The 23,699-nt window shown below is 52.4% G+C and overlaps 1 protein-coding gene across 1 annotated transcript in view; it reads right to left on the reverse strand.

Moving 5' to 3' along the window:
• ARAP1 (ArfGAP with RhoGAP domain, ankyrin repeat and PH domain 1) overlaps positions 1–23,699 on the reverse strand; it is a 61,851-nt gene that overhangs the window by 37,750 nt on the left and 402 nt on the right. Inside the window, exons 2-3 of the mRNA XM_055549004.1 lie at positions 7,361–7,442; positions 2,332–2,883 (exon numbers count right to left, since the gene is read on the reverse strand). Of these exons, the coding sequence (XP_055404979.1) occupies positions 2,332–2,883; positions 7,361–7,442 (634 nt within the window). The remainder of the gene's footprint in view (positions 1–2,331; positions 2,884–7,360; positions 7,443–23,699) is intronic.

Genomic DNA, 23,699 nt, shown 5'->3' on the forward strand with positions numbered 1-23,699 from the left:
TTGGCTAAGTTCAGAACGAGGATCTGAGAGCACAGTCTGGCACCCTAGGGCAAAGACAGGACCCTTGCTCTACCCAGAAAGTCTTCTGAATTCAGGAGGGCCATGGAGAGCCAAGGAGGATACCTGATGGGGAAACAGGCCCAGAGGAGCAGCTTTTCCTAGTCAGAATCACACAGCCAGCTGGACCTGCTCAGGTACCTCGCCTTCTAAGCAGGAACCCAGGCGTACACTTCTTGGCTAGGGTTTTTGCCTCCTCAGCCCTCATGAATGTTCTATGGACAAGGCCCTGCCTCCTGCCCTTGTTCACCTATTCCCAAGCCTCAGAGACAGGTGTGCATGCACACACATCCCATTCTAAAGATGGAGTTAAAGGAAATAAAAATTACTTCTGCATGCAGGAGGGTGGCCACTAGAGGGTGCAGTGGCGCCAGCAAACTCCAATCTGGTCTCTAAGCCAAGCTCCTGCTGCTGCTGCTGCTGCTAAGTCACTTCAGTCGTGTCAGACTCTGTGCGACCCCATAGACGGCAGCCCACCAGGCTCCCCCGTCCCTGGGATTCTCCAGGCAAGAACACTGGAGTGGGTTGCCATTTCCTTCTCCAATGCATGAAAATGAAAAGTGAAAGTGAAGTCGCTCAGTCGTATCCGACTCTTAGCGACCCCATGGACTGCAGCCTACCAGGCTCCTCCGTCCATGGGATTTTCCAGGCAAGAGTACTGGAGTGGGGTGCCATTGTCTTCTCCAAGCCAAACTCCTAGGGGGATCCCATTACTGCTCCCAGTGTGTGAACCTATGAAAGGCACAATAAACTCTTTTTGTGCTCTTACCAATCAAACCTCAAAACACCACAGCCCTGGCTTGGCCTCAGAAGGCCCTTTAATGCCCCTCTCTAAGGGGGAAACCTCCCAGGTCCTCCCCACAGGGGTTCCCTCGGCATGTACTAGGCATGGATCCAGCCAGTGCTCCCCTCTCTTCTCTGACCCTTAGTTTCTCTACTTGAAATAGGACACAAATGCCCCAGAGGACCTGAGCAGGAATTGAACAAGGTTATGTAAGTTAAGCACCCAGCACAGTGCCCAACAATAACAGAGACCAGGGGATCGCTCTCTGCACATCCGTTCCTCCTCCAAGAAGCCTTCCCAGATTAGGCTGACTTGGCCCAAGTGCTACAATAAAGCCCCATTATACCCTTCATTACATACACAGCCACACCTAAGGATCTCCCCTAAGCTGGGCACCCCAGCAAGTTGCAGGAAGGGAGGGCATTTGTAAAGGAAGTTAAATGCAATGTCCACAGAAGTAGGCAGAAACTCAGGAAAACAAGAAGGGGACTTCCCTGGTGGCACAGTGATTTAGACTCCATGCTCCCAATGCAGAAAGCATGGGTTCAGTCCCTGGTCAGGGAACTAAGATCTCACATGCCACATGGAGCGGTGCCCCCACCCCCCAAAATAAAAACATACTGAAAAAGAAAGAAAGGAAATAGGAGTACCAGGAGCTAGGAGGGGGGAAAATGGTTCTGGGGAAGAGAGAGGGTGGGTGAGCAGGATGTGGCCTGAGAACTGACATTTGGCAGGAGCCATGTGAAAGGGGAAGACAGGAGCCCCAGCACCAAGCCCTGGGCTGTTGCTGCGACCTCCAGGACAAGTTCTTCATTCCAGACTCCCCATTTCCTCCACATGTTACCTCCTGACTGCAGATATAGGTGCCAGTTTCCCAGTATCTGATACTCGCCAAGTCCCAAAATGAACCCAACCTCCTCCCAAACTCCCCTCTGTGCTCAGATCACAGATCAAGGACTGACCATCAAGATGGAAACCTGGATGCCATGTGCTTCCTCGTGCCCTCTCTGCTCATGCCCGGCCCAGCCCCAAGCCCTGTCTACTCTGGGGCCAAGCTCTCACTCCAATCTGCCCACTCCTCTCCAGTCTCATGCGCACAGCCTTAGTGGGGGCCTCACAGGTGGCCCTGTGCCTCTCACTGGTCTCCCAGCCTCCTCGTTCACCAACGTTACCAGCAGCCAGGGTCATTCTTTCGTACTCAGTTTTCAATTGATTGCTCTGCTGAAAAGTCTCCCAGCTCCCCACCTGGCCTTCACGGCGTGTTCCACCAGTGCCATCCACAAGTCTCACCGTCACTCACACTGCATTGTCTGTTCAGAGCCGCGAGGATTGCACTTCCCACCTCTGAGCTTTGCACATGTTGTTCCCGCCACCAAGGTGCCTTTCTTACCCCAGTGTCAAAGGCCACAACCCTCCCTCCTGCCCCCTCCCCATACTGACCCTCTAGATCCTCTGCCCATGTCCCTCCCACCCTGAACGCATCCACTCACCTCACCAGTGGGCGGGGGGGCCCAGTGCGCGGGGGCACGGGCGGAAGGCTGAGCTCTGTCAAATGCCGCTTGGCGGGCAGCGGGGGCACCACAGGGTCCTGGGCCGCTGTGGATGGGGCGGAGAAGCAGGTGGGTGGAAGGCAGCTCTTCCGGGGCGGGATGGGTGGGGCGGTGGGCACCCCCTCGTCCTCTCTAGCCGCGGGCAGTGGCTCCGGGAGAGTGGTGGGCGTGGGTGGTGAGCGGAAGACATGGCGCTTCATGGGCACGGGCCGTGGGGCCAGGCGGGGTGCAGGGGCTGGGGGTGTGTGGGCACGGAGCAGGCCAGCCAGGATGCGGCGGCGGTGGCCAGGGAGCACCATGCCCATGTCTACCAGGCGGGTGTCGCTGAGGCCTTGGCAGTCTGTGGCCCACACCAGGCCGTGCTGCTCGAAGAGCCTCGTGTACTGCTCCAGGTGCAGTGCTCGCAGCCACTCGGCCACCGAGAGCGCCCCATCCCCGGCCTCTGCCATGGTTCCTGCCAGCAGAGGCCAGCCAGCAGGGCTCTGTCCAGACCTAGAATAGACACACGGGCACAGGTCAGAGGCAAGCTGTCCAGGTACAGGTCTCCAATCAACAATTCTCTGTGACTTTTCCATGCCATGGGCTAAGCTCGGTGTTTGAGCTTTCTCCCCTGCATCCCATGTGCCAGGCCAGGTGAGGTACTGCCTGGACTCTGAACACACAGGTTTCTCCTAATGCCTGAAACCTGCCACCTCCTCCCCCAGCCCACCTCTGTGGCCTCCTAGCATCCAGCTCCTCCAGGAAGTCCTCCAGGACCTTCAGAGTTGGTGCTGTCTTAATCCCCATCCACGGCCTTGGCCACTGCTGTGGCTGTGTCTGCACCCATGCCCCTCCCACGCTCTGCAAGACCCAGGCAAGGACACAATTCCTTCTCAGGCACCAGTTTTCAGCAGAGGCCCAGGCCCCAGGGATATTAGCAAGTATAGGTGGGATTGAGGGATACCACTGCTGGTCCTTTATAGGCCCAATCTGTGGAGTGAGCCTTACCCCTACCTCCATGCTCCTGAAGGGAGCAGATTACTCCAGGAGGTGCGTCAACACAGCACCACACAGTCTGATGTCCTGGGCCTGTGGGTGAGTAACCCCTTCCCACCACTGAGGAGGGAAAGGTGGGAATGGATAGGATAAGCCATTCATTTGTTCTTTCAAAACAGCCTTGTACTGGGCAATGGGTACTGAGGTCCCCTACTGATACTCAAGAACTCCTGACCTGGCGAGAGTCAAGGAACAGATGATGCCAAGCAGTGATTAACAGATCAAAAGAAAATGCTTATCTGCTCATCTCCACAGATACTAAAGAGGCATATGATAAAACTCAATATCCAGTACACTTAAACAAAAATTTTAGTAGAACAGAAACTGATCGACACTTTCTTAAACTAAAACCAGCACTTTGCTTAACAGAAAAACAAGAGAAAAACTTCCATCACTATTCCTAATACTACTCTAAAAGTTCAACAAATATACACCATTGGTATAAAAACTGGGAAAGAAGAGTTAATCCATTATTTTAATATGAGTTCTGAATTGGAAAACCCGAAAAGTTCAGCTGAGAAAGTATTACAAACAGTAAAAGAATTTAGTAAGATAGCCAGGTTCAAAATTAATAGAATCAATATTTATAAGCAATAACAAAGTAGAAACCAGGATGAAAGACCTCATTTACAACAGCATCACAAAATAAAAACCACCAAGAATAAACTTAAAAAGAAATGCATAGAATCTATAGGGAGAAAAATGTGGACTGATATTAAGGGGCAAAAAGAAGTTCTGGATACACAGAAAGACATCGTATGTTCCTGGATAGAGAGCATCATACAGATATTAACCCTAAGTTAATTTATAAATATGTACTATCCTCCTAAACATACACATAGAACTTTTTGGAAGGATGGGTGGTGGTGGCTAGACAAACTGATTTGAAAGTTCATGTGGAAAAAACAAACAAGCAAGAAAAGCAGGAAAATTCTGGAAGTGAAGGAGTGGGCAAAGGAAGGGTAGAGTGAGAATCAGCCTCACCACATATTAAAACATATAAATTAATTAATAATTAAAACAGCACAGGTTAGGGACTTCCCTGGTGGTCCAGGGGTTAAGATTTCACCTTCCAAAGCAGGGGGTGTGGTTCAATGCTTGGTCAGGGAACTAGATCCTAGATACCACAATTAAAGATCCCTTGCTGCTGCTGCTGCTAAGTCGCTTCAGTCGTGTCCGACTCTGTACAACCCCATGGACTGCAGCCTACCAGGCTTCTCTGTCCATGGGATTCTCCAGGCAAGAACAATGAAGTGGGTTGCCATTTCCTTCTCCAATGCATGAAAGTGAAAAGTGAAAGTGAAGTCGCTCAGTCATGTCCAACTCTTCATGACCCTATGGACTGCAGCCTACCAGGCTCCTCCATCCATGGGAATTTCCGGGCAACAGTACTGGAGTGGGGTGCCATTGCCTTCTCCCAAAGATCCCTTAGGCAGTCAAATAAATAACTAATAAAAATTTTTTAAAAAAGACCCAAATACATTTAAGAATTCAGTAATACAACAAAAGTAACATCTCAAACTAGTAGGGAAAAGATGGATTATTAAATTGTTAGTACAACTGTGTAGTGAGCTACAAAGCTGGACCCCTATATCTTACAACAGGATAAGTTACAATAGATCATGAAAGGATATGAAAAATCTTTGTCTCAGAGAGGCAAAGGCCTTTTGGAAATGATACAAATCCAGAAGGATAAAGAAAAGACTAAAATATTCAACTGTAGACAAAACATTCCTGCACAATTAAAAAAAAAAAAGACACCATAAGCAAGGCCAAGGGGGATAAATGACAAACTAGGGGGCATCACTCCTACTCCAAGCGTAGGCTAATTTTCCTAGGCAGTTAAAAACACCTAGAAATAAGAAACAGACCAATAATCTGACAGATAAATGGGCAAAGCAGATGAACTGACAGAAAGAGAAGTATAAATGGTTCTAACACAGGACATGGAACATGGAACTCACCCTCCTTACACTGAGTGCTGACAAGGTGAGGCATTCCCCTCCCAGGATGGGGCAGCACCACCAGAGCTGCGAAAACCTCAGTGCTCTGGGCCTTCTGACCCAGCCGCCCGTGGCTAGTTCCCTTGCAGTCTTCCTGGTGCGCGTCCAAAAGGACGGATGGAGGGTACTGGCTACCGCATTGTGTACAATGACAAAAGGTATGAAGTAATCAAAATACACATAGACTGGAGAATGGTTAGCTGAATTACAGTGTAATCACACAGGAGAACACTGAGCCATAGAAAATGAGGAAACTCCTTACACAGTAGTGTGGGGTGACCTCCTAAAGGAGTTGCTAAATGACTAAAGAAAAATGAAGAAACTCCATAAAGTAGGAAGGAACTCTACGTGCTCATGAGGATGACCTCCGATATGTATCAACTGACTAAAGAAAGGTTCAAAACACCATACAGAACATGCTGCCTTTCGCGTGAAAAAAACACAATAAACAAAAGGAAAGGATAGATCAGCGTGTGTCCATGGCTAAATGCAGATCTCTGAAATGATACAGAGGATACAGGCGATGCTGGTTGCCTCTAAGGAGGAATGCTGAGAGCTGAGGGGGATGGGAGGGTTTGTTAAAAATTTACCAAAAAACGACAACATGCACACACTGCCCAGGCTCTCGCTGGGCCCCATCAGCTTCCCTGGAAACCCAGCTCCAAGTGGAGGTAAACTTTTCACTTTACATCTTTTTCTATTGCCCAAATTTTGAACTATGTGAATTTTTCTAAAAGGCTCCTGAGGGTCCCAAAGGAAGACACAAACAAACAGAAATACATGTGATGTTCTTTGATAAGGGGCTCCCGACATTACAAAGACAGCAGTTCTTCCCAGGTTAAGCTAAAGCTAACACAATCCCAATTAAAATTACCCACAGGCAGATTCTGAAGTTCATATTCAGGGAATTCCCTGGCAGTTCAGTGGTTAAGACTCTGTGCTTTCAATGCAAGGGATGCAGGTTCAATCCCTGGTCAGGGAACTAAGGATCCCCTATGCCACAAGGCACGGCCAAAACACGAGGTATGGCCAAAAAATAAAGTTCATATTCATGGATATTAAAGATCTATTGTTGGATGGGAAAGCAAGGTGCAGAACAGTGTTTTATTATATAAAAATCTAGGGTAAAGAAAAAGAAAATATATACGTGTACATACACGCACACATACACATAAAACACTTGGATACGTATACAAGACACTGCTGTTGAGGAGGAGACTCCCAACTGGAGGACAAGAAAGGGAGAGTTACCTTTCACTGTATCCTCTTTATCTTTTTAATTTTATACCATTTTCCAACAAATTACAATTTAGATGATAACAGGATCATCTGGAATTAAGAATAAGACCATAATGCACCAGGCATGGAAGGAAATCAAGTAATCAGGTACACACCCCACCTGCCTCACTGATCCCTGCCTGACTCCATCCTTCAAAACCCTCCTGGGAAGTTCTTCGCAAGATCTCTGGCTTCACCCTTTCTCTCTACCTCTTAACCTCAGTTTTTCAAAATGGAAAACAGGGGCTTCCCCAGTGGTCCAATGGTTAGGACTCCACCTTGCCACGCAGGGGACACCAGTTTGATCCCTGGTCCAGGAAGATCCTCCGTGCCATGGGGCAACTAAGGCCATGCAGCACAACTACTGAGCCTGTGCTCAAGAGCCCACGGCCCGCAACTACCGAAGCCCACACACCACAGAGCCCGTGCTCTGCAACGAGAGAGAAGCCACAACAAGAAGCCCACACAAGGCAGCTGGAGAGTAGTGCCCGCTCTCCAAAGTAGAGAAAGCCCATGTGCAGCAACGAAGACCCCATGCAGCCAAAAATACATAAATAAATGGAAAACAGGACGTTGGGTCTCACCTTCATGAGGCCTCGGTGGAGGCTTAGCCTACAACACCCAGCCCAGCTCCCCACTTCCCCCTGACTCACCGGTGGGGCTGCCCAGGATGCCGGGGTCCCCCAGAGGCGGCAGCTACTCTGAATGGCTCCTCATCTTGGCCTGAGGTGGAAGCTGCAAGGACAAGGGTAAACGAGAAAGTCTAAGAGGCAAGGTCACTGTGAGTGGCTGGATGCCAGGAAGAAGAGGAGGAAAGGGGAAGGGGTTGGGGGAAAGACGGGGAAAAGGAAAGAGAAGTAAGAAAGCGAGAAAGGGAAGAGGACCAAGGAAGAGAAGGGAGGGCTCAGGGAGCCAAAAGAAAGCAGGAGATGGTTAAAGGGAGGAGGGCCTTCCCGCGGGGCTGACTGACAAGGGGGTGAGAAGCAGACCCAACAGGCCTGCCTGGAGGTGGAGACCACACCATGGAAGAGGGGGGCCAGGACCCCCTGTTCTCTGGCCCTCCCCCAGGACCAGTGGTCTGGCCAGGAGGCTGGACTGCCCCCCAGGAAGACACGGGAAAGTGGTAGATGCAGCTCCACGACGGAGGCAGGGTCCCCACAATGCAGAGTCTGCCAGAAAGAGAAGGGGAACCTGGGGAGATCCAAGGAGACAAGGCTCTAAGCAAGGGAGCCGGCGGGGTGGAGGGGTGAGGCAGGGCCACGAGACCCCAGGGGCCCTGCTCCTAAATGTGCATGGGGACCAAAAGAAGGTGTTTCCAGGCAGGAGAAAGAAGTGGCCATCCCAAAGGGCAGGCCACCAGCAAGGCCAGGAGGCCGGGGCTCTGCTCAGGAGGGTGGGTGCAAGGGGCAGGTCTTGGGCAGAGCCACGCTTCCTGCCACTAGCACAGGGTCAACCGCAAACTGCTGGTCTCTGCAGGGTGGCTTTAGGGGGTACAGGTTTTAAAAGTGAGTATTTTAAAATAAATCTTAAGTAATTAGTACTTCATAAAGGGTTGGAAAACAAAACAAAACAAAACGGCAGTACTACTCAAATGATGTTTTTTTAAAAAAAGAATTTAACAAGACAATGTAGTCTTTGGGTTTCTCAGGTGGCTCGGTGGTAAAGAATCTACCTGCCAAGCAGGAAATGCAGGTTTGATCCCTGGGTCAGAAAGATTCTCTGGAGAAGCAAACAGCAACCTGCTCCAGTATTCTTGCCTGGATAATCTCATGGAAGAGGAGCCTGGCAGGCTACAGTCCATGGAGTTGCAAAGAGTTGGACACGACTGAGCAACTAAATAGCAGCAGCAAATAGTGTTTACTATCAATATACACCAGACACCTAAAGCACTTTTTATTAACTTGTTTAATTCTCAGAGCAACCCTATGAGGTACATACTTCACAATTTAAGATGAAGCAACTGAGGCACAGAGAGGTTAAGTAACTTGCCCAAAGTCACACAGCTGGGAAGGGGTAATTTAAATATAGTCTAGACCTGCAATACAATAACTTCTAGAAGCCACATACAGGTACTGAAACTCCAGATGCGACCATATAGTGAAGTGTGCTCTATACAACACACACTGGATTCTGAAGACTTAGTAAAAAAAATAAGAACATGAAATATCTCAATAACTTTTTATTACGTAATGAAATTATAGCATTTTGGATATTTGGATTAACTATGGTATTAAAATTAATTTCACCTGTCCATTTTTAATGTGGCTACTAGAAAACTTTAAATTGCATTTGCGGCTTGCATCACATTGCTACTGGACAGTGCAGCTCCAGACTCTTAACCACTCTACACACTGCCTTTCAAAAACGACAAGCTCTAACTGAGCAGCTGCTGCAGGTCAGGCACTGTTCTCAGGATTCAACATGGATTGATGCATGACAACCCAACCAGGCTACTGGAATGACCAGGGCTGGGAAACAGGAAACCACCTCTCCGTCCCTGAGAAGGGCCCAGCCCTCTCCAGGGCCTCTCTCTAGTTCCTATTCCTGCACTAAGGGCTTCAGGCCAAGGTCAGACTCAGGGACTCCGCACTGACACTCCTCTAGGACAGCCTCATTCAAGGCATTGAAAGCATGAGCCAGACCAACCTCAACCCACCCTTCAGGAATCTCAGGCTTGACGGCATCAGATACCACCCAGCCAGTGAAAAACAGCCCACAGGGCCCTCACCAGGCTGGGGGTCGGGGAAGGCTTCCTGAAGGAAGCAGTCCTTTGAAAAAAGAAGTTTGGAGCAGTGCGCTGCTGAACCATGCTAGGGCCTAAAAAGACAAAGAAAAAAATCTGCAATACTAAACCTCTTTATTTAAATTTTGGATATTTTGCTTATCCTGGATTTTTTTCATTAAAAAAAAAAATTGCTGAAAAATATTTACCTGGATTACCTTGAGCTTTTTGGTCTCCCGCTCCCCCTTATTTTGCACTCACTTATTCTGCCTCACTTGCTCCACACTAATTCTGGTCTGGAGTCTGGAGGTTTAAGCCCTTCCCCTGCTATGACACATCACTGAATCTCCACTGCAGGGAAGCAGGGACCAGCAGAGGAGAGTGTCATCCCGTTGCGACAGCCTGGCCACAAGTTTGGGGGTTCCCCTCCCCAACACCCCAAGGGCCCAGCTCAGGCTTCAGCATCTCACCAGCCCACCCTGCTCCTGCTGTTACCCTGGCTCCCTCCAGCAACTCTGCAGGGCCAACCTGGGTCCCACTCTGGCTCAAAACCCGTCCCACGATTCTCAGTGTCCTCAAGTACACCTTCTTGGACCATCGTTTGACCGGCTCCAGCCCTGCCGTTTACAGATGAAGAAACAAACACCCACAGGGAGGAAGTGACTTGCTCAAGTTGTCGAGACGTGCCCCAAGCCCCAACCAAGCTCAGTTGGCCCACTACTCCCTCCGTTTCATTTTTGGCACCAGCTTAACACATGGAAGCCCCCCAGATGGTCTGCTGACAATGAGCAAATGAACCACATCCTCCCACCTTCGGGTGCTGACTCGGCTGCCTCCTCCAGAAAGTCCTCCCTGACAGCCCCCTGGGCTCCTAGGCCTCAGACGCTGAGTCATGCAGCTCAGTGCTGCTCCTGCTCGGTTCCTGGCTGTCCCATTTGTGAGGGGGGGTCTACCCAACCTCTACCCAACCTCCATCCTGGCCTGAGAGCCTGCACCTTTTTGTTCCCCCTGCCCTCCACAATAGAGCCCAGGACCTGACTGGGCTCACAAGGACACTTACTTAGTCCAAGAGTAAGTAAGGGTCGTTTGGAGTCTCTACCCGTGGCAACTAGTCCTTCTTTAGGTCTAGTCTGAGTCCCTCTTGCTGGAGCCAAAGCTGTTACACTTCTGTCTTTTAACTACCATTCCAACCCCAAGGGCAGAGTTTAAATCTCATCGCCCCCTTCTCTGCCCCAGCCCAGCATCTCTCTCAAGCATCCCTGCTCACTCCTGACTGAGGACCCCAACACTGCCAGTCCAGTAGGAAGGCAGCCCTGAGCCTCAGCTAAGGACAAGCACACTCCCACTTCCTTGGTTTCCTAAATACCTGCCGCATGTCCAGCCCCCATAAAATTTCCACCTTCACCTGAATCATCCCCATAAAAAAGGCCCAAGCCTGGGTTTTTTATCCCATTTCAATGGAGGCTGTGTGAGGTGCTGGGTCACTTGTAGAGCCAAGAGGCGGCCTTCAGAGGATGTGACTGTCTGTCTGGCGGAGGCAGAGAAGCTTCCAGGGGGTACTCATGAGCTGGGCCTTGAAGGATAAGCAGGAGACTGCACTTCTAAGCCAAGGGAACTCAGTGTGCAGGGCCCGGGGATGGGAAAGGATGTGGCAGGTGCAGAGATGGGGAGAGCTCAGTGGGGCAGGAACAGGGGACGCAAAGGACACCCGGGGAGGCCGCGGGATCTGCCCTTGGCGGCCCATGTGGGTGTGAGCCTACTTTGCATTCTGATTTGTATGAACGAGTCAGGCCTGGATCTGGAGGCCTTGCTGATCCTAACTCCTTCCCCACTCAGTTCTGGAGTCCTCTCATCGAGGACCCTTCCCAACTGTATTTTCAAAGCCCGCCCCCGGCTCCCCACACAGAGCTGTGCTCCAGATTCAAGAGCAGGCCCAATGGTGGACGGAGTGGAAGGGGACGAAGGCAGGCCTAGAGCTTCAGACCTGGGGCCTGTATCTCTCCACCCCCCAGCCCCTCCTCCCCTTCACAGCACCCCACCCAAGGCAGGCTGGGCAGGGACCCCAGCGCCCAGACCTCAGGAAAGCCCTCAGGCCCTCCACACAGGAACTAACAGCAGTACACATCCAGCTAGGCCCCGGTCTACTAACCACAGCCCACCCATACCACAAACTGCACACCTCACACAGCCTCCAGGGACACACACCTTCCTCCCCACCTAGCACCCACACGGCCGACCTGACCCCACCACACACAGCCTTCAGTCCCCATACTCACTACCAACAGTCTGACTGTGGCCAACTGCCAGACCCCCACGCTGCCCACACCCCCCGTCCAAGCACCTGGTCATACCTGTGGGCAGGGTCACCCTCAGCGGCTCCCCCCTCCTGGCGTTCTCAGGGTTCCGTTGACATAGACAAGAGGACTTGGAGACACTTCCCTCAGATATGAGGAACTAGGTGGGGGCTGGGTTCCCAGCCCAAAGCATGCAGAAGTGGCCCCCGCCCTCTGCAGATCTCTGCCAGCTCTCTCAGGCCCTGCCAGGCAAGGCAGCAGGTGCAGCGCTCAGGCAGGCAGCTGACGAACCCCTGAACCAAGAAGCCTGTTTTCTGTTTCTCAGGGACTGATGGCCACACGGGCTCCGAGGAGGCACACTGGGGTCTCCTGCCCCAACCCCAGCCCCAGATCTCTGGCCCTTCACTGGCCCACTGTATTTCTGTTCCCACCCTGTCTTTGATGTAGCCTGTCCTCCCGGGTCCCAGGAATGATGGCGGCTGAAAAGGTACAGCCCATAGAGCAGTGAGGACTGACTGAGTCCAGGCCCCAGGGCTTGCCTCGGCCATCTATCTGGTGGGGAGCTGGGGGCCACCAGCTCTAGCCCAGAACCCATCCCCCCAAGGATGCCAGGCAAGATCAGGTTCCAGTTCTGGCTCCATCACTTTTCACCTGAAACCCTGGGCAAGTCACGTCACATTCTGAGCCTCAGTTTCCCCTTCCACAGAATGGAGCTGTCACCCAGATGACCGTGACACATGACCATGTGTGTACTAGAGGCCACACTCACTCGGCATCTGCTTACTCCTCCGCTGCTGAGATAGACACTTCCTGTTCTGAGCCCCAAGGCCTTGGCTGGGCCTGTCCAGAAGGGTCCTTGGTGCTGGCCCTGGAGCCAGACTCTAGTCTAGACACCAGCACCCTGGAATTCTCAGTTTCCCAGATACCAATGACTCCTGCACCCTGCCTCCAGCCATGTCCCCCTATAGGGCTCCAGACTGGATATCCCACTGTCTCCTGGATCTCCTTCTAGAGGAACCCCAGATACAGTGCATTCTCCACCCCACAGTGAACCCACCCACTCCCCTCTCCTGGGGAAAGCAGGTAAGGCTGTTGAGCAAATTAGACAAAATAGCTCTTGCTAAAAGAGCCCCATAGCAGGGCATACAGCTCAGCAAAGAAAACAGGCTGAGTTTCAATCCCCCTCTCCCAACCCTCCCCCAGCCAGGTACCCTTGGGCAGTGCACATCTGAACCCAGTGGACCAGGTGAGAGGCAGGATATTTTAACAACCTCCTTAGAGCAGTCCCTTGAGCATCACCCTAATAAATATAAAACTAGTCTTATTAATGATCGATGGACATTTAAGGGACAGTGAACTTTCCCGACCTAAATTTCAGACCTACTCCTAACTCCTACCCCAATCGAAAGATTAATCACTTTCTACAACCTCCACATCTGGACTGTTTAAAGTTTTCATAGTTGCATTATCACTTTCATAATTAGAATAAAAAATGATAAAAGTATTTTCAGTCTATTAGAATTGAGTTTGTCCCAGTTTCTCCCCTAAAACCATCATTATAAAGTAGCTTTTTTATTTTAAATATAATATGCATAGAATTCCAAGAGAACTATAGTAAACGGAACCGATTTTCTGGGCCATCTGGACTGGAAGATGCAAAACTTAGCTGCAAAGCTTACCTCCTCCCTCACTGTCTTTGTCTTTGTCCACCCAAAGTTCTCAGACATAGTTTACCAAATAACAACCTCCCCCCTCCACTGCCAGCCACCAACCAGAGGTCCAGAGGCCAATCACAGACTAAAGCCCACGGACTTTCAAATGTGAAGTGGACTGAGTCCATTATGAACAGGAGACTCCAGGGTTCCTGTGGTTTGCCTCTAGACAGCATCTGACGCCACCCTATCACTGCCCCTCACCCCCATTCCCCCAAACCTTCCCATTCTTACGCCCAAGCCCCTCTCTACTCTGGAGAGGACGAAGTGTGAATGTCTGAAGTACCTCACTCACAGTAAATGAAGTGGAAAGTTAAAAGGCTTGGTTTTCAGGCCTTGTCATAAGCCCATGACAGACAAACAACAAGATTCTACTGTACAGCACAGGGCACTGTATTTAATATCTTGTGATAAACCATAATGAAAACGAATATAAAAAGGAACATATATGTACTGTATAACTGAATCACTTTGCTGTACAGCAGAAATTAATCCAACATTCATTATACATCAACTATGATTCAATTAAAAAAAAAAGTCTATGACATACTAGCCTTCTTGGCCCTACCAGTACCCGCCCCCTAAGCGGATCACCCTGGACCACTCCCTCCCGTTGCCCCATCTCCCCACTGCCATGTTTCTAACTCGCCCCTCTTCTCCATCTGCCCCTCCCCAGCCGGCCTGATCCCTGGGCCCTCCTCCCTGCCTCCTGCCCTTCTGCTACCTTTAATCAGAGCATCCTCCACCTGCTCCTCTAACCACCCTCCTTCAAGACAGAGCTCCTCCAAACCCCACAGCCCTGAGCCACATCCATCCACATCCCTAGACCCCCAACCCTTCACTCTTCAGGTCCCACCCTTCTTGCTTTGAAGGGTGGCCCAGCCAGCCACCCTGCACCCGGAGAGACCCGGGGCCCGCTCATCAGGAAAGCACGGGCTCTGGCCTGGCCCCCTGGAGCCTCAGTCACAGACACACCCTCCTAGGCTGGGAACGCCCTAGGCAGGACAGGAAGCCCACCCCCACCAAAGGTGTTGAGGTATACCACAGCATGACTCCAGGACGATCCTCTTCTGTGACCACTGCCCCCCAGGAGGGAGTTGGGGGGGCTCTTAACACTGCAAACGAGGCAGAAACAGGAAGAAACAGGGCTAACCACATGGAGGATGAGAGTGCACACAGCTGACGAGGGGCTCCCAAGCAGCAGGAGTGGACAGAAGCAGGCAGGTGCTTCAGACCCTCACTTCACGCCAGAGGGACGGAGGACAGCCCTGGCTTGACAGGGGGTGTAGGGGCAGGGGGGAAGGCAGCTTGACTCCACCCCCTCTGAGGCGACCAGGTACCTAACACGCCTGCCACCTGGGAGGAGAGCCTGGGGCTCCTCTGCACCCAGAAGCAACCTCCCAGAACAGGACCTGACCCTGTCCTCTCCCTAGGTGGGTCCCTGGAAGTGACAAGCCAGATGATCAGCAGGGCCCTTGCTGCTGGCACCTGAAAGAGGAAGCCCCTGTTTCGGTGCATGGAGGTGACCAGATGGGCAGGGCAGGGGCTGGAAGGGAGAGAGGGAGATGGGGGGCGGGGGCAGGGGGACCAGCCCCACGGGCTCTGGTCTCCAGTCTGTTGTGGGACCTCAGCTGCCCCCCGCTCTATAGTCAGATAAGAGGCAGGAAAAACTCTCCTCTCTCACTCACAGGGGACATTCTAACCCATTTATCTGACCCAGCCATCCCTGCCTAAAAAGACAAAAGGCCACAGTTATGGAGTGCTTCCCACCTCCAGGCGCTAGGCCAACCCTGCTACGTGGATAGCTTCATATAATTTTCATGACAATCTAACAAGTGGATGGTTTTAGCCCAACTTTACAGACGAGGAAGAAAACTGAGTCTCAGAGAGGTTAAGCAACTTGCTCAACATCACACTGGAGCCCCTCCTTCCACTCCACGTCCTCCGAGGGGAGAGTGTGGAGATCAGGAGCAAGGAGGTCAGGTGGGAGAGGGAAGGCAGCATGAGTGCAGTCTGAGAAGGGCCTTGAAGACCACTCTAAGACACTCAGCCTGACTGTCCAGACAACAGGGAGCCATGAAGGGCTGCAGGGTGCACGGGCCACGGGCAGGCGGGTGGCCGCGGGTCCTTCTGCTGTGAGACTTGGGAATTCACTTAACTTCTCTGAGTCTTGGTTTCACCATCTGTACACTGGGCTTGTAGGAATAAATATAAGCCTTCAAAACAGAGCCCAGCTTACCCGTTCTCCCTCCCCAGTGACTTCCCACCTCCCTCAGAGTAAAAGCCAAAGTCCACCAGGCCTGCATGGTCTGTCCCTGCCTCGATATCATCCCAACCTACTCCAAGTGCTCTCGCCTCAGGGCTGGGCTCTGGAGCTCCCTCTGCCTGAAATACTCTTCCAGACACCAGTGCAACTCACTCTTAGGCTTCTTCCAGCAGACACTGGATTACATATTTATTTGTTCATTTGTTAGTCTCCTCAGCTGGAGGATGAAGCACTGTCTCCTTCATGGCTCTATCCCCAGTGGTTACAAGTGTCTGGCCTGGGGTGGGGGTGGAGAGGGGTGGTGGATGAACGGACATCTACAGAGGCCTGACTTACCCTGGTCACAAACTCGGGGCAGGAGCCCATGACATGGGTAGGGTAAGGGATGGCTGGAGGAGGCAGGTGTCAAGGTTCAAGGTTCGAGTCCAGAGCTCAAGGAGTGAAAGATTTAACTCTGAGATGCCTTGGCACCCTCCGTGGCTGGGCCTGCCCTTTCTCTCCACCTCTGAGGTTGCTCTAGCCACTTCCTACTGGGCCGGCTAGAAAAACACTGCTGAGGGGCCCTCACCCACACAGGGGAAGTCCTGACTCTCAGACACCACTGACAGTTCCCTGGAGCAGGTCTGAACAGCCCTAAACTTCCAGAAGTCTCTGAGCTCAACACCTGCCTCTCCTGCCTGCCTGCCTGCTCCTTCCATGGCTCCCCATTTCCCCCACCCTCTAGCTCCCACCCCTCACTCCTCCCTTCCAGTCCATTCCCTCCACTCTCACCGCTGGACACTAGATCTCCAGGACTTTGCTCAGCACGTTCCCTCTACCTCGCCCTTCAAGTGTCACCTTCTCCAGGCAGCAGTTTCCGACGCCCATGGTCACAGCCTGGGTCACACCGAGATGTCACTATCATTGTGTCACATCTCGCCCCAGCTTTGGCTGGGTGCCCCCTGAAGGCAGGACCAGGGTCTGATTTCCCTGCATCCTCAGTTACCAGCCTAAGGTTGGCAGACAGGGAATATCTACTGCTTGAATGAAATCTCCTGATTTTACAAGTGGAGAGCTAGGATCCCAGGCAAGTGATGACGTGCCCAAGGTCACACTGCTATCAGTGGCTAGAACCTGGCCCTCAGGCCGCCAGACTAGGTGCCTCCCATTCTGCTCACACCCACCAGCTGCAGCTCCAGCTCCTGCCTGTCAGATCCCAGCCCTGTCTGTTCCTGGCCCCACATCCCCAAGCACCTGCTCCTGAGCCATTTAGGAACCTCCTAACCCAATCCTCCCCACCTCCAGAAGGGGAAAGTCAGCCCCAGAAAGGAACAAGAACCTAACCAGGGCCACACAAGTCAGGACAGGACCCAGACCACCCAGCCTGAACTGGAAAGAACTATTCCCAAGAAAAGAAGCATCAGGGGGAGGTGACCTCAAAGACACTGGACTAACCCCCCATCTCCAAGTGGCTGGGCCAGTCCCACACTAAGAAATGTGGATTTTCAAGTCACAGGCAGTAGAGGCAGATGACTGTTTGGGTTCACGTCCTGGAACAGAGCCCTTAGAACCATTAGACACTCCCTGCATCTCTGGCCTCCCTAGACTCAGCTATCCGTCTTTACAGCAAGGAGACACCAGGAGGAACGGCCCCAGTCTGAGGAAAAGGCATCACTGACTTAATGGACATGAGTTTGAGTCAACTCCGGGAGTTGGTGATGGACAAGGAGGCCTGGTGTGCTGCAGTCCATGGGGTCACAAAGAGTTGGACATGACTGAGCAACTGAACTGAACTGAACTGAGGGAGAAGGCAGGACCTGAGTTGGGCCTCCAGGACCCCTTTACCAAGCAAGAGATTCCAGCCCAAAGCTGTCTTACTGTCCTCTGGCAAAGCTCAGTCCCCAGCCTGCCCCTTGGGGAGGCCCTGTCTCCCTAACATGCTAGAGCCTCTGGAAACACAGAACCACACAGGGCCTGACTGGGTGAAGGTCCCCATTCAAATGGGCAAAAGGCTCACCCAGCTCACACATCAAGGGGTGCAGAGCCAGGGACATGGAATGCTGATGGCACCCACGCAAAGGCAAAAGCACGGTCCTCCAAGGAAGAACCTGGGTTTGAGAACACACCCATGCGCACACAGGAACACAGCAGAAAGGGGCTCACCCAGGCAGGAAGTCTTGCGCTTCCCTCATGGGGAGGGAACAGCTCTCCACCCAATGGGGCAGCTCCTGCCTCCATGCCCAGGTCTCTTTGAGGGCAACTGCGGTGCCCACAGACCCACATGGGCACTGGGAGGAGATGGGGGAGGCACTGTGAACTACCTGAAGGCTCTCAGCCAAGGCCCAGTCTCCCTGTCTCCTGAGGAGGCTCAGGGCCTCCCGGGCCCGGGCCTCTGTCCACCATCCCATCAGAGCCCTTGAGCCTGGCTCTGACACTTCAGAGCTGGACCTGGGCCTGCTAAGCCACATTCCACATGTGCTGAGAGGGCCTGGTGCGCCAGCAGTGTGACCAGGCATTGCTCTGGGACCCAAGCTGGGCCCCTCTCAATCCTAGCCCGGTTCTCCAGGAGCACAGCCCCACCCACCCCCAGGGAGTGAAGAGGAGCCCTGGCTGCTGTCTGTCTTCTCTCCCACCCCCATTAAGATGGCTATCTCTTCAGCTACCACCTAGTCCATTCCAGGGCCTGGTTTTCAGATTTTTTGAGAGGTGTGTGCCTCCTGGGTGTGTCTGCTGGGAGCAGTGGGTACAAAGGGCACACAGTGCCTGGAGGTGGCTGGGCCTCTGTCTACCCCCTGCCCCACCCCCACTTCAGGCAGCCCTGAGAAACTTTCCAGGCCTTGTCCATCTGGCACCAGGTGGCCAAAGTGTGGCACAGGGCTTAGCCTCAACTCAGGATCCACTCAGCCCATCTCGAGGCTCTGCAGACTCTTGGACTCTCCAATCTAAGAAAACTGAAAGCTGGGGATCACCAACACATAAAACCCTTGAATCCCAGTACCCACAATCTCAGACTCCTAAAATCCCAGCTGCCCAATGTGGGGAGAGGGAGTGCAGGAATGGAGAAGCCCACCCCCACCCTCTACCTGTGCTGTTTGGTTTCTGTCCTGAGCTGTCTGAACCTGGGAGCCTGGGAAGTCCCAGGTACTGCCTTTTTTTTTTTTTAGAATTGAGTATTTTAAGGATTTACCTTTTCTTCTGTTCTATAGCAGTTCCTATTGATCATATTCATAAATCAACAGGAGATATTTGGGTTGCCATATCTTAGCGTATTTCTATAAATACAGATATTTTAAAAACGGTGCTGTTGCTTCTTGCTCCTTCCCTGAAGTTCCAGGAAAGTTGAGTCCATGACCAGCCAAAGGTCTCTCACTGAACCAGAGGCCAGGGATAGACCGGCCAAGGACCTGACTCTAGGCCTGATTATAGGCAGAGCCCTGGCCCAGCATTATGGTGGGAAAAAGAAGGAGGGGAGGGAAGGAGAGAAGGGGATGCCCAAAGGTAGGGTAGTGCCCCGAGCGGGGGGAGGGAAGGCCACAGAGGAGACCCAGGCACCTGGGAGAGGGGACAATCTGTACTTGTACGTAGTCAGCCCGGTTCCTGTTCCCCTGTCCTTCAGTCTGACCCACCCCAGCACTGGCCTGGCCAGAAGGAGGGAGGGCAGGGCTGGGAAGGCAGGACTAGGCTCTGCCAAAGGCCCTGGGCAGCTGAGATTCCAGGTGTGACCTCAGATTCCCTGCCCTGAAAATGGGGACAGAGGGGTGGCTGTGAGAGGTCAGGGTCCTGCTTGCCCTCACAACAATGAGGAGGAGGAAGATTTTGCCACATCCTCCTCCCAGGGTGGGGTAGGTATACTCTCTGGTCCCTGAATCCTCCTCTAGACCCCACTGGCCATGGGCATCACACTCTTGACCACAGCTGGTCTCTGCTTCTCGGCCTCTTAGCTCTGGAACCACGTTCCCCAGGTTTGTTCATTCAGTCTCAGACACCCCACAGGTACCAGGCCCCAGATACCTTGATAGGAATCCATTCCGGTGTGAAATGAAGTATTTCCTTGCATGTTCCCATACACAGAAAAGCGCTAAATTCCTTAATTTGAGATATCTGATTTTCCTTAATTAACAATAATCTTTTGATGTTCAAACTACCTGCCCCTTGCAGCAAGCTTCTGTGACTCCTCCCCCAGCCTCCTGGGAATAGTTCTCTCGGGGTCACTGGAGATGCTATTTCTGAGGCCTGAAGTCCTAAAAATTCCCACGAAATAAAACAGAACCCTCAACTGCTAGGTTGTGACTATTTTTTCAGTTGACACTGGTTTGGTCAGAGAAGATGACTTGGACTCTGTGACAAGGCAGGTGAGCAGTACTTGAAGGAAGCTCAGAGCTTCAGAGGCCCAGAGCCCTGACCAGGCGGGGAGGTGGAGTGCCTCCGAGTCCCAGTTCTCCCTTTCCTCAGCTGAAAGATTCTAGGCACGTCACTTAACATCTACTGACCTCAGTTTTCTCATCAGTAAAAAGGAGAACCACTGTACTCAACCACTGCCCTTTCCTGTCCAGTTTATACGGGAGAACCACTGTCCAAACTGAACAGGACAAGGGCAGTGAGCAGGAGTTCCTCATCCTAGGGCTGGGCGTCTGAGGGTTAGAACTTGACGGCACCCAGTACAGCCTGCAAGCTGGCATCCCATTCCCACAGCACATCGCCAGGAAAGTCACCTGCCCGGGCGGCCCTCTAGTCCCTGCCTACCTCCCCAACCAGGAGTTTCCAGGGAAGGATGGGGTTTGGCTCTTGTCTGCCTGCAGTATCTCCTAGTGCTCAGGGTTCTCACTGTGAAGTTTCAGAAATTCAGACTCCCAGCTCTTCCATATAATAAATGATCTCAGGAAAATTACATAACTTCTCAAGGCCTCAGTTTCTTCATCTGTAAAATGGGAACAGTGCCTAATCTATAAAACTGTTGCTGAGGATTAAATGAAATCACTACATAAAATGTTTAGCATGGTGATTGAAACATAATAAGCTTCCAAGAAACAGTAGCTACTGCTACTAGTATTACTATCAAAAAATAATTTTGTTACTGAATTGGTCACTTAACTCCACACCTCCTCCCAGCGACTCTGACTGTCCCAATGGTCTGGGACAGACGTCCTGTTTATGGGACAGAATCTTTCTTCCCCTTCTGAACTATGTTCTAAAGGATGAGACAGCGAGAAATTCCACACAAAGGTCACGTGGAAGACCAGCTATGCACTGCCCTCCCTCCCTCCACCTCTGGCCTTCCCTGAACCTGGGGTCATCTGCCTTCAGGGGCTGGGACTGTCCTCTCCAGAACTCTGGTTAGAATCTACAGGTCCGGGGACCTGACAGTGGGGTCGAGGGGGAGAGTCTAAATGGACAAGATGTCCTCTCTGATCAGGGCTGGGTATTGGTGTTGAGTCCCCGAACTTTGTTGGGAGTATACTTGTAGGGAATCTCTGACGGCCTCCCCATATCCTCCAGCTGTTCAAATCCTTGGTGCAGAATCTCTTCCGGAAACAATAAATGCCCCGCCACACGGGGCTGTGGAGGGGGAAAAGAGTCCAGCCTGACTGAGACGCGGGACAGGGGTGGCCCAAGGGACTGGATTCTGCTCCTAAGGTAGGGCCAGGTCTGCTTGGCTGGGGTCACACTCTGTGCTAGAGGCTGCGTTGGCCACTACCCAGGAGAAAGCCCCTCACTGAGAGGAACCCTGGATGGAGCTCAAGGAGTGAGCTCAAGGAGTGATGTCAGGCTGGGGGAGGGGAAATCAGATCACAAGAGGCAAACCAACGCCTGGGTCCTGACCCTGCCTCTACCACTTATTTGCTGTGATCTTGGGCAAGTTATCTAACCTCTCTGTGCCTCAGTTTCTTTATCTGTAGAACGGTACTTGACTTCTTAGCTTGTTGGGAGGACGAAACCAGTTAACATATGTAATAGTGCCCACAGAGGTGCTGTGTGCTTTGCCGAGGTCATTCTCACTGGAGCTATTACTCAGCTCTCTCTGAGGCTGTTTCTTCCTCTATGTTACTAGAAGATGACCCTTGTCTCACGGAATGATGTCAAGTTAAATAAAGTAACAAATTTGCGGTGTCAGGCACACGGTAGGTATTCAAATCAAGTAGAGCTCTCTCCATTTCCCTTTCCTCTCCCCAAGAGGGCCCAGACAAGAAGTTGGGTCACTTTGGACCCCCCCTCCTGCCCCGCCTCAGCCCAGGGCTTGCTGTGTGATCCTGGTCTGATCTCTGGCCCCTGACCTCAGTCTCCTTATCTATGAAAAAAGCTTCTGGGCCAAGTGATTCCTAACTGTCCATGGCCTCCTTCCCACCTCCATTCCGTCCTTGCTTCTCCATTTCCAATTCATGTCCTACTGCACCCACTCCTTCAGCAACAGAACCCTGGGAACCCTAAAGTGGGGTGGAGGGGACAGCTGGTGGGCAAGAGGTACCCGCCTGCAAACAGCCCAGTACCCACCCCAGGTCCCCAAGGGTTAAGATCCAGAGTGAAGGGCGGGGGCCAGGGTCAGTGCTGGACAGACGGGCCTGCAGCCCAGGGCCTGCCTCCCCTCCCCCTATCCTAGGAACAGAGGCCACTTGTTTGAGCATCAGCTGGCTGGCTTTGAGCTCAGCCAAAGGAAGAGTGGGGTGGGGAAGGGAAAGGGCCCCTGGAGAGTGGAGGGGACTCCCTTCTCTCCTAGGGCTTTGTACTAAGCTAGTCCACACCTAGCCCCTTGGACTCTCAGAGGCCCCATACCCCTCTGAAGTGACTCCTTCCCCCCAGGTTCTCCCTGGGGGTGAGTGTTCTCCTTGTGGGTCAGTGAGTGTTCTCCCAAACACCCTTGGTGGAGGTTGGGGGCTGGATTTAGACTCAGACAGGCTCAATTCTTGCTCCAGCAGTCTCTCTCTTTGGAGCTTGGAACCAGGTCTTATTACTCAACCCTGCAGACGGGGAAATGGAGAAGTTTGGGAATGTGCAGAGTCACACAGAGTTTGGTGGCTGCACAGAGACTGTCCCAGGTCCCAGTCAGTCCTGGGCTCTGCAGTCCCCTTTATCACAGAGTTCCAAGGAGATCCAGGAGGTTTGATGGGGAGAAAACTTCCCCAGGCGGGAGGGGGCGGGGGCAGACGGGTAGTGGGGAAGACAAGCAACCTGCACAAACAGCTGAGGCTTGACACATGGAAAGGCATGACTGGAGTCTGAGAGATGGTGGGGGTGAGGCTAGGGTTGACTGGGGAGGTCTGAATGCCCCAACAAAGCCTGGGAGAAATCTGTCCACTTCCACTTCACAGTTGTTAGGACTCTTGCCTGGGAACATCCCCTCCTGCCCTACTCCAGTGAGCAAGCAGCAAACGGGGAGAGGGGATCCCCAAGGCAAGGTCTGGACCATCCTCAGCCAACCATGAGTCTGGGGGACTGGTTCTCTCCACACCCTACCTCTGCCACTCATTCCAGCCACTTCCATCTCTTTGTCATTCCTCAAACACACCATGAAAGTTCCTGCCTTTGCACAAGCTTTGCCTTCCTCTGAGAGTCCTTATCCTTGTGAATTACCACTTAACTGCCAAGGCCATTTCCAATCATCTCCTCTCTGAGCCTCCAAGAGTCTCAGTGTCTGATTCCACCCCAGTACCTGTCTGCACCTGTATTCGGACGCTGCTGGGCTCCTTCTACCCTGTAATGAGCTTGCTGGGAGGTCTCTCCCAACCTAGACACACTGCTCTCTGAGCACAGGTATTCTGGGTGTCTCTGTCTGGATCTTGCCGCACAGTCAAATCCTTCCCTGAGTACCTCCATACATCTGTCCAACCCTATAGCGCTCCCGCCACCAAGCCTGGGGATCAAAGCAGGCTCCCCGGGACAGGAGCCTTGGGGCAGTGGGGTGCATATACCAGATGCCGACCAGAGCTCCCCAGCACTAAAAATCAGCCCTGGAGATCTGGGACCAGACACCCACCACACACCCTCAGGCCGCATTCTGAGTTTGCTTCCTCCAGTCCCAATAAC

The sequence above is a fragment of the Bubalus kerabau genome, chromosome 15, assembly GCF_029407905.1.
Source record: "Bubalus kerabau isolate K-KA32 ecotype Philippines breed swamp buffalo chromosome 15, PCC_UOA_SB_1v2, whole genome shotgun sequence".
NCBI classification, from domain to species: Eukaryota; Metazoa; Chordata; class Mammalia; order Artiodactyla; family Bovidae; genus Bubalus; species Bubalus kerabau.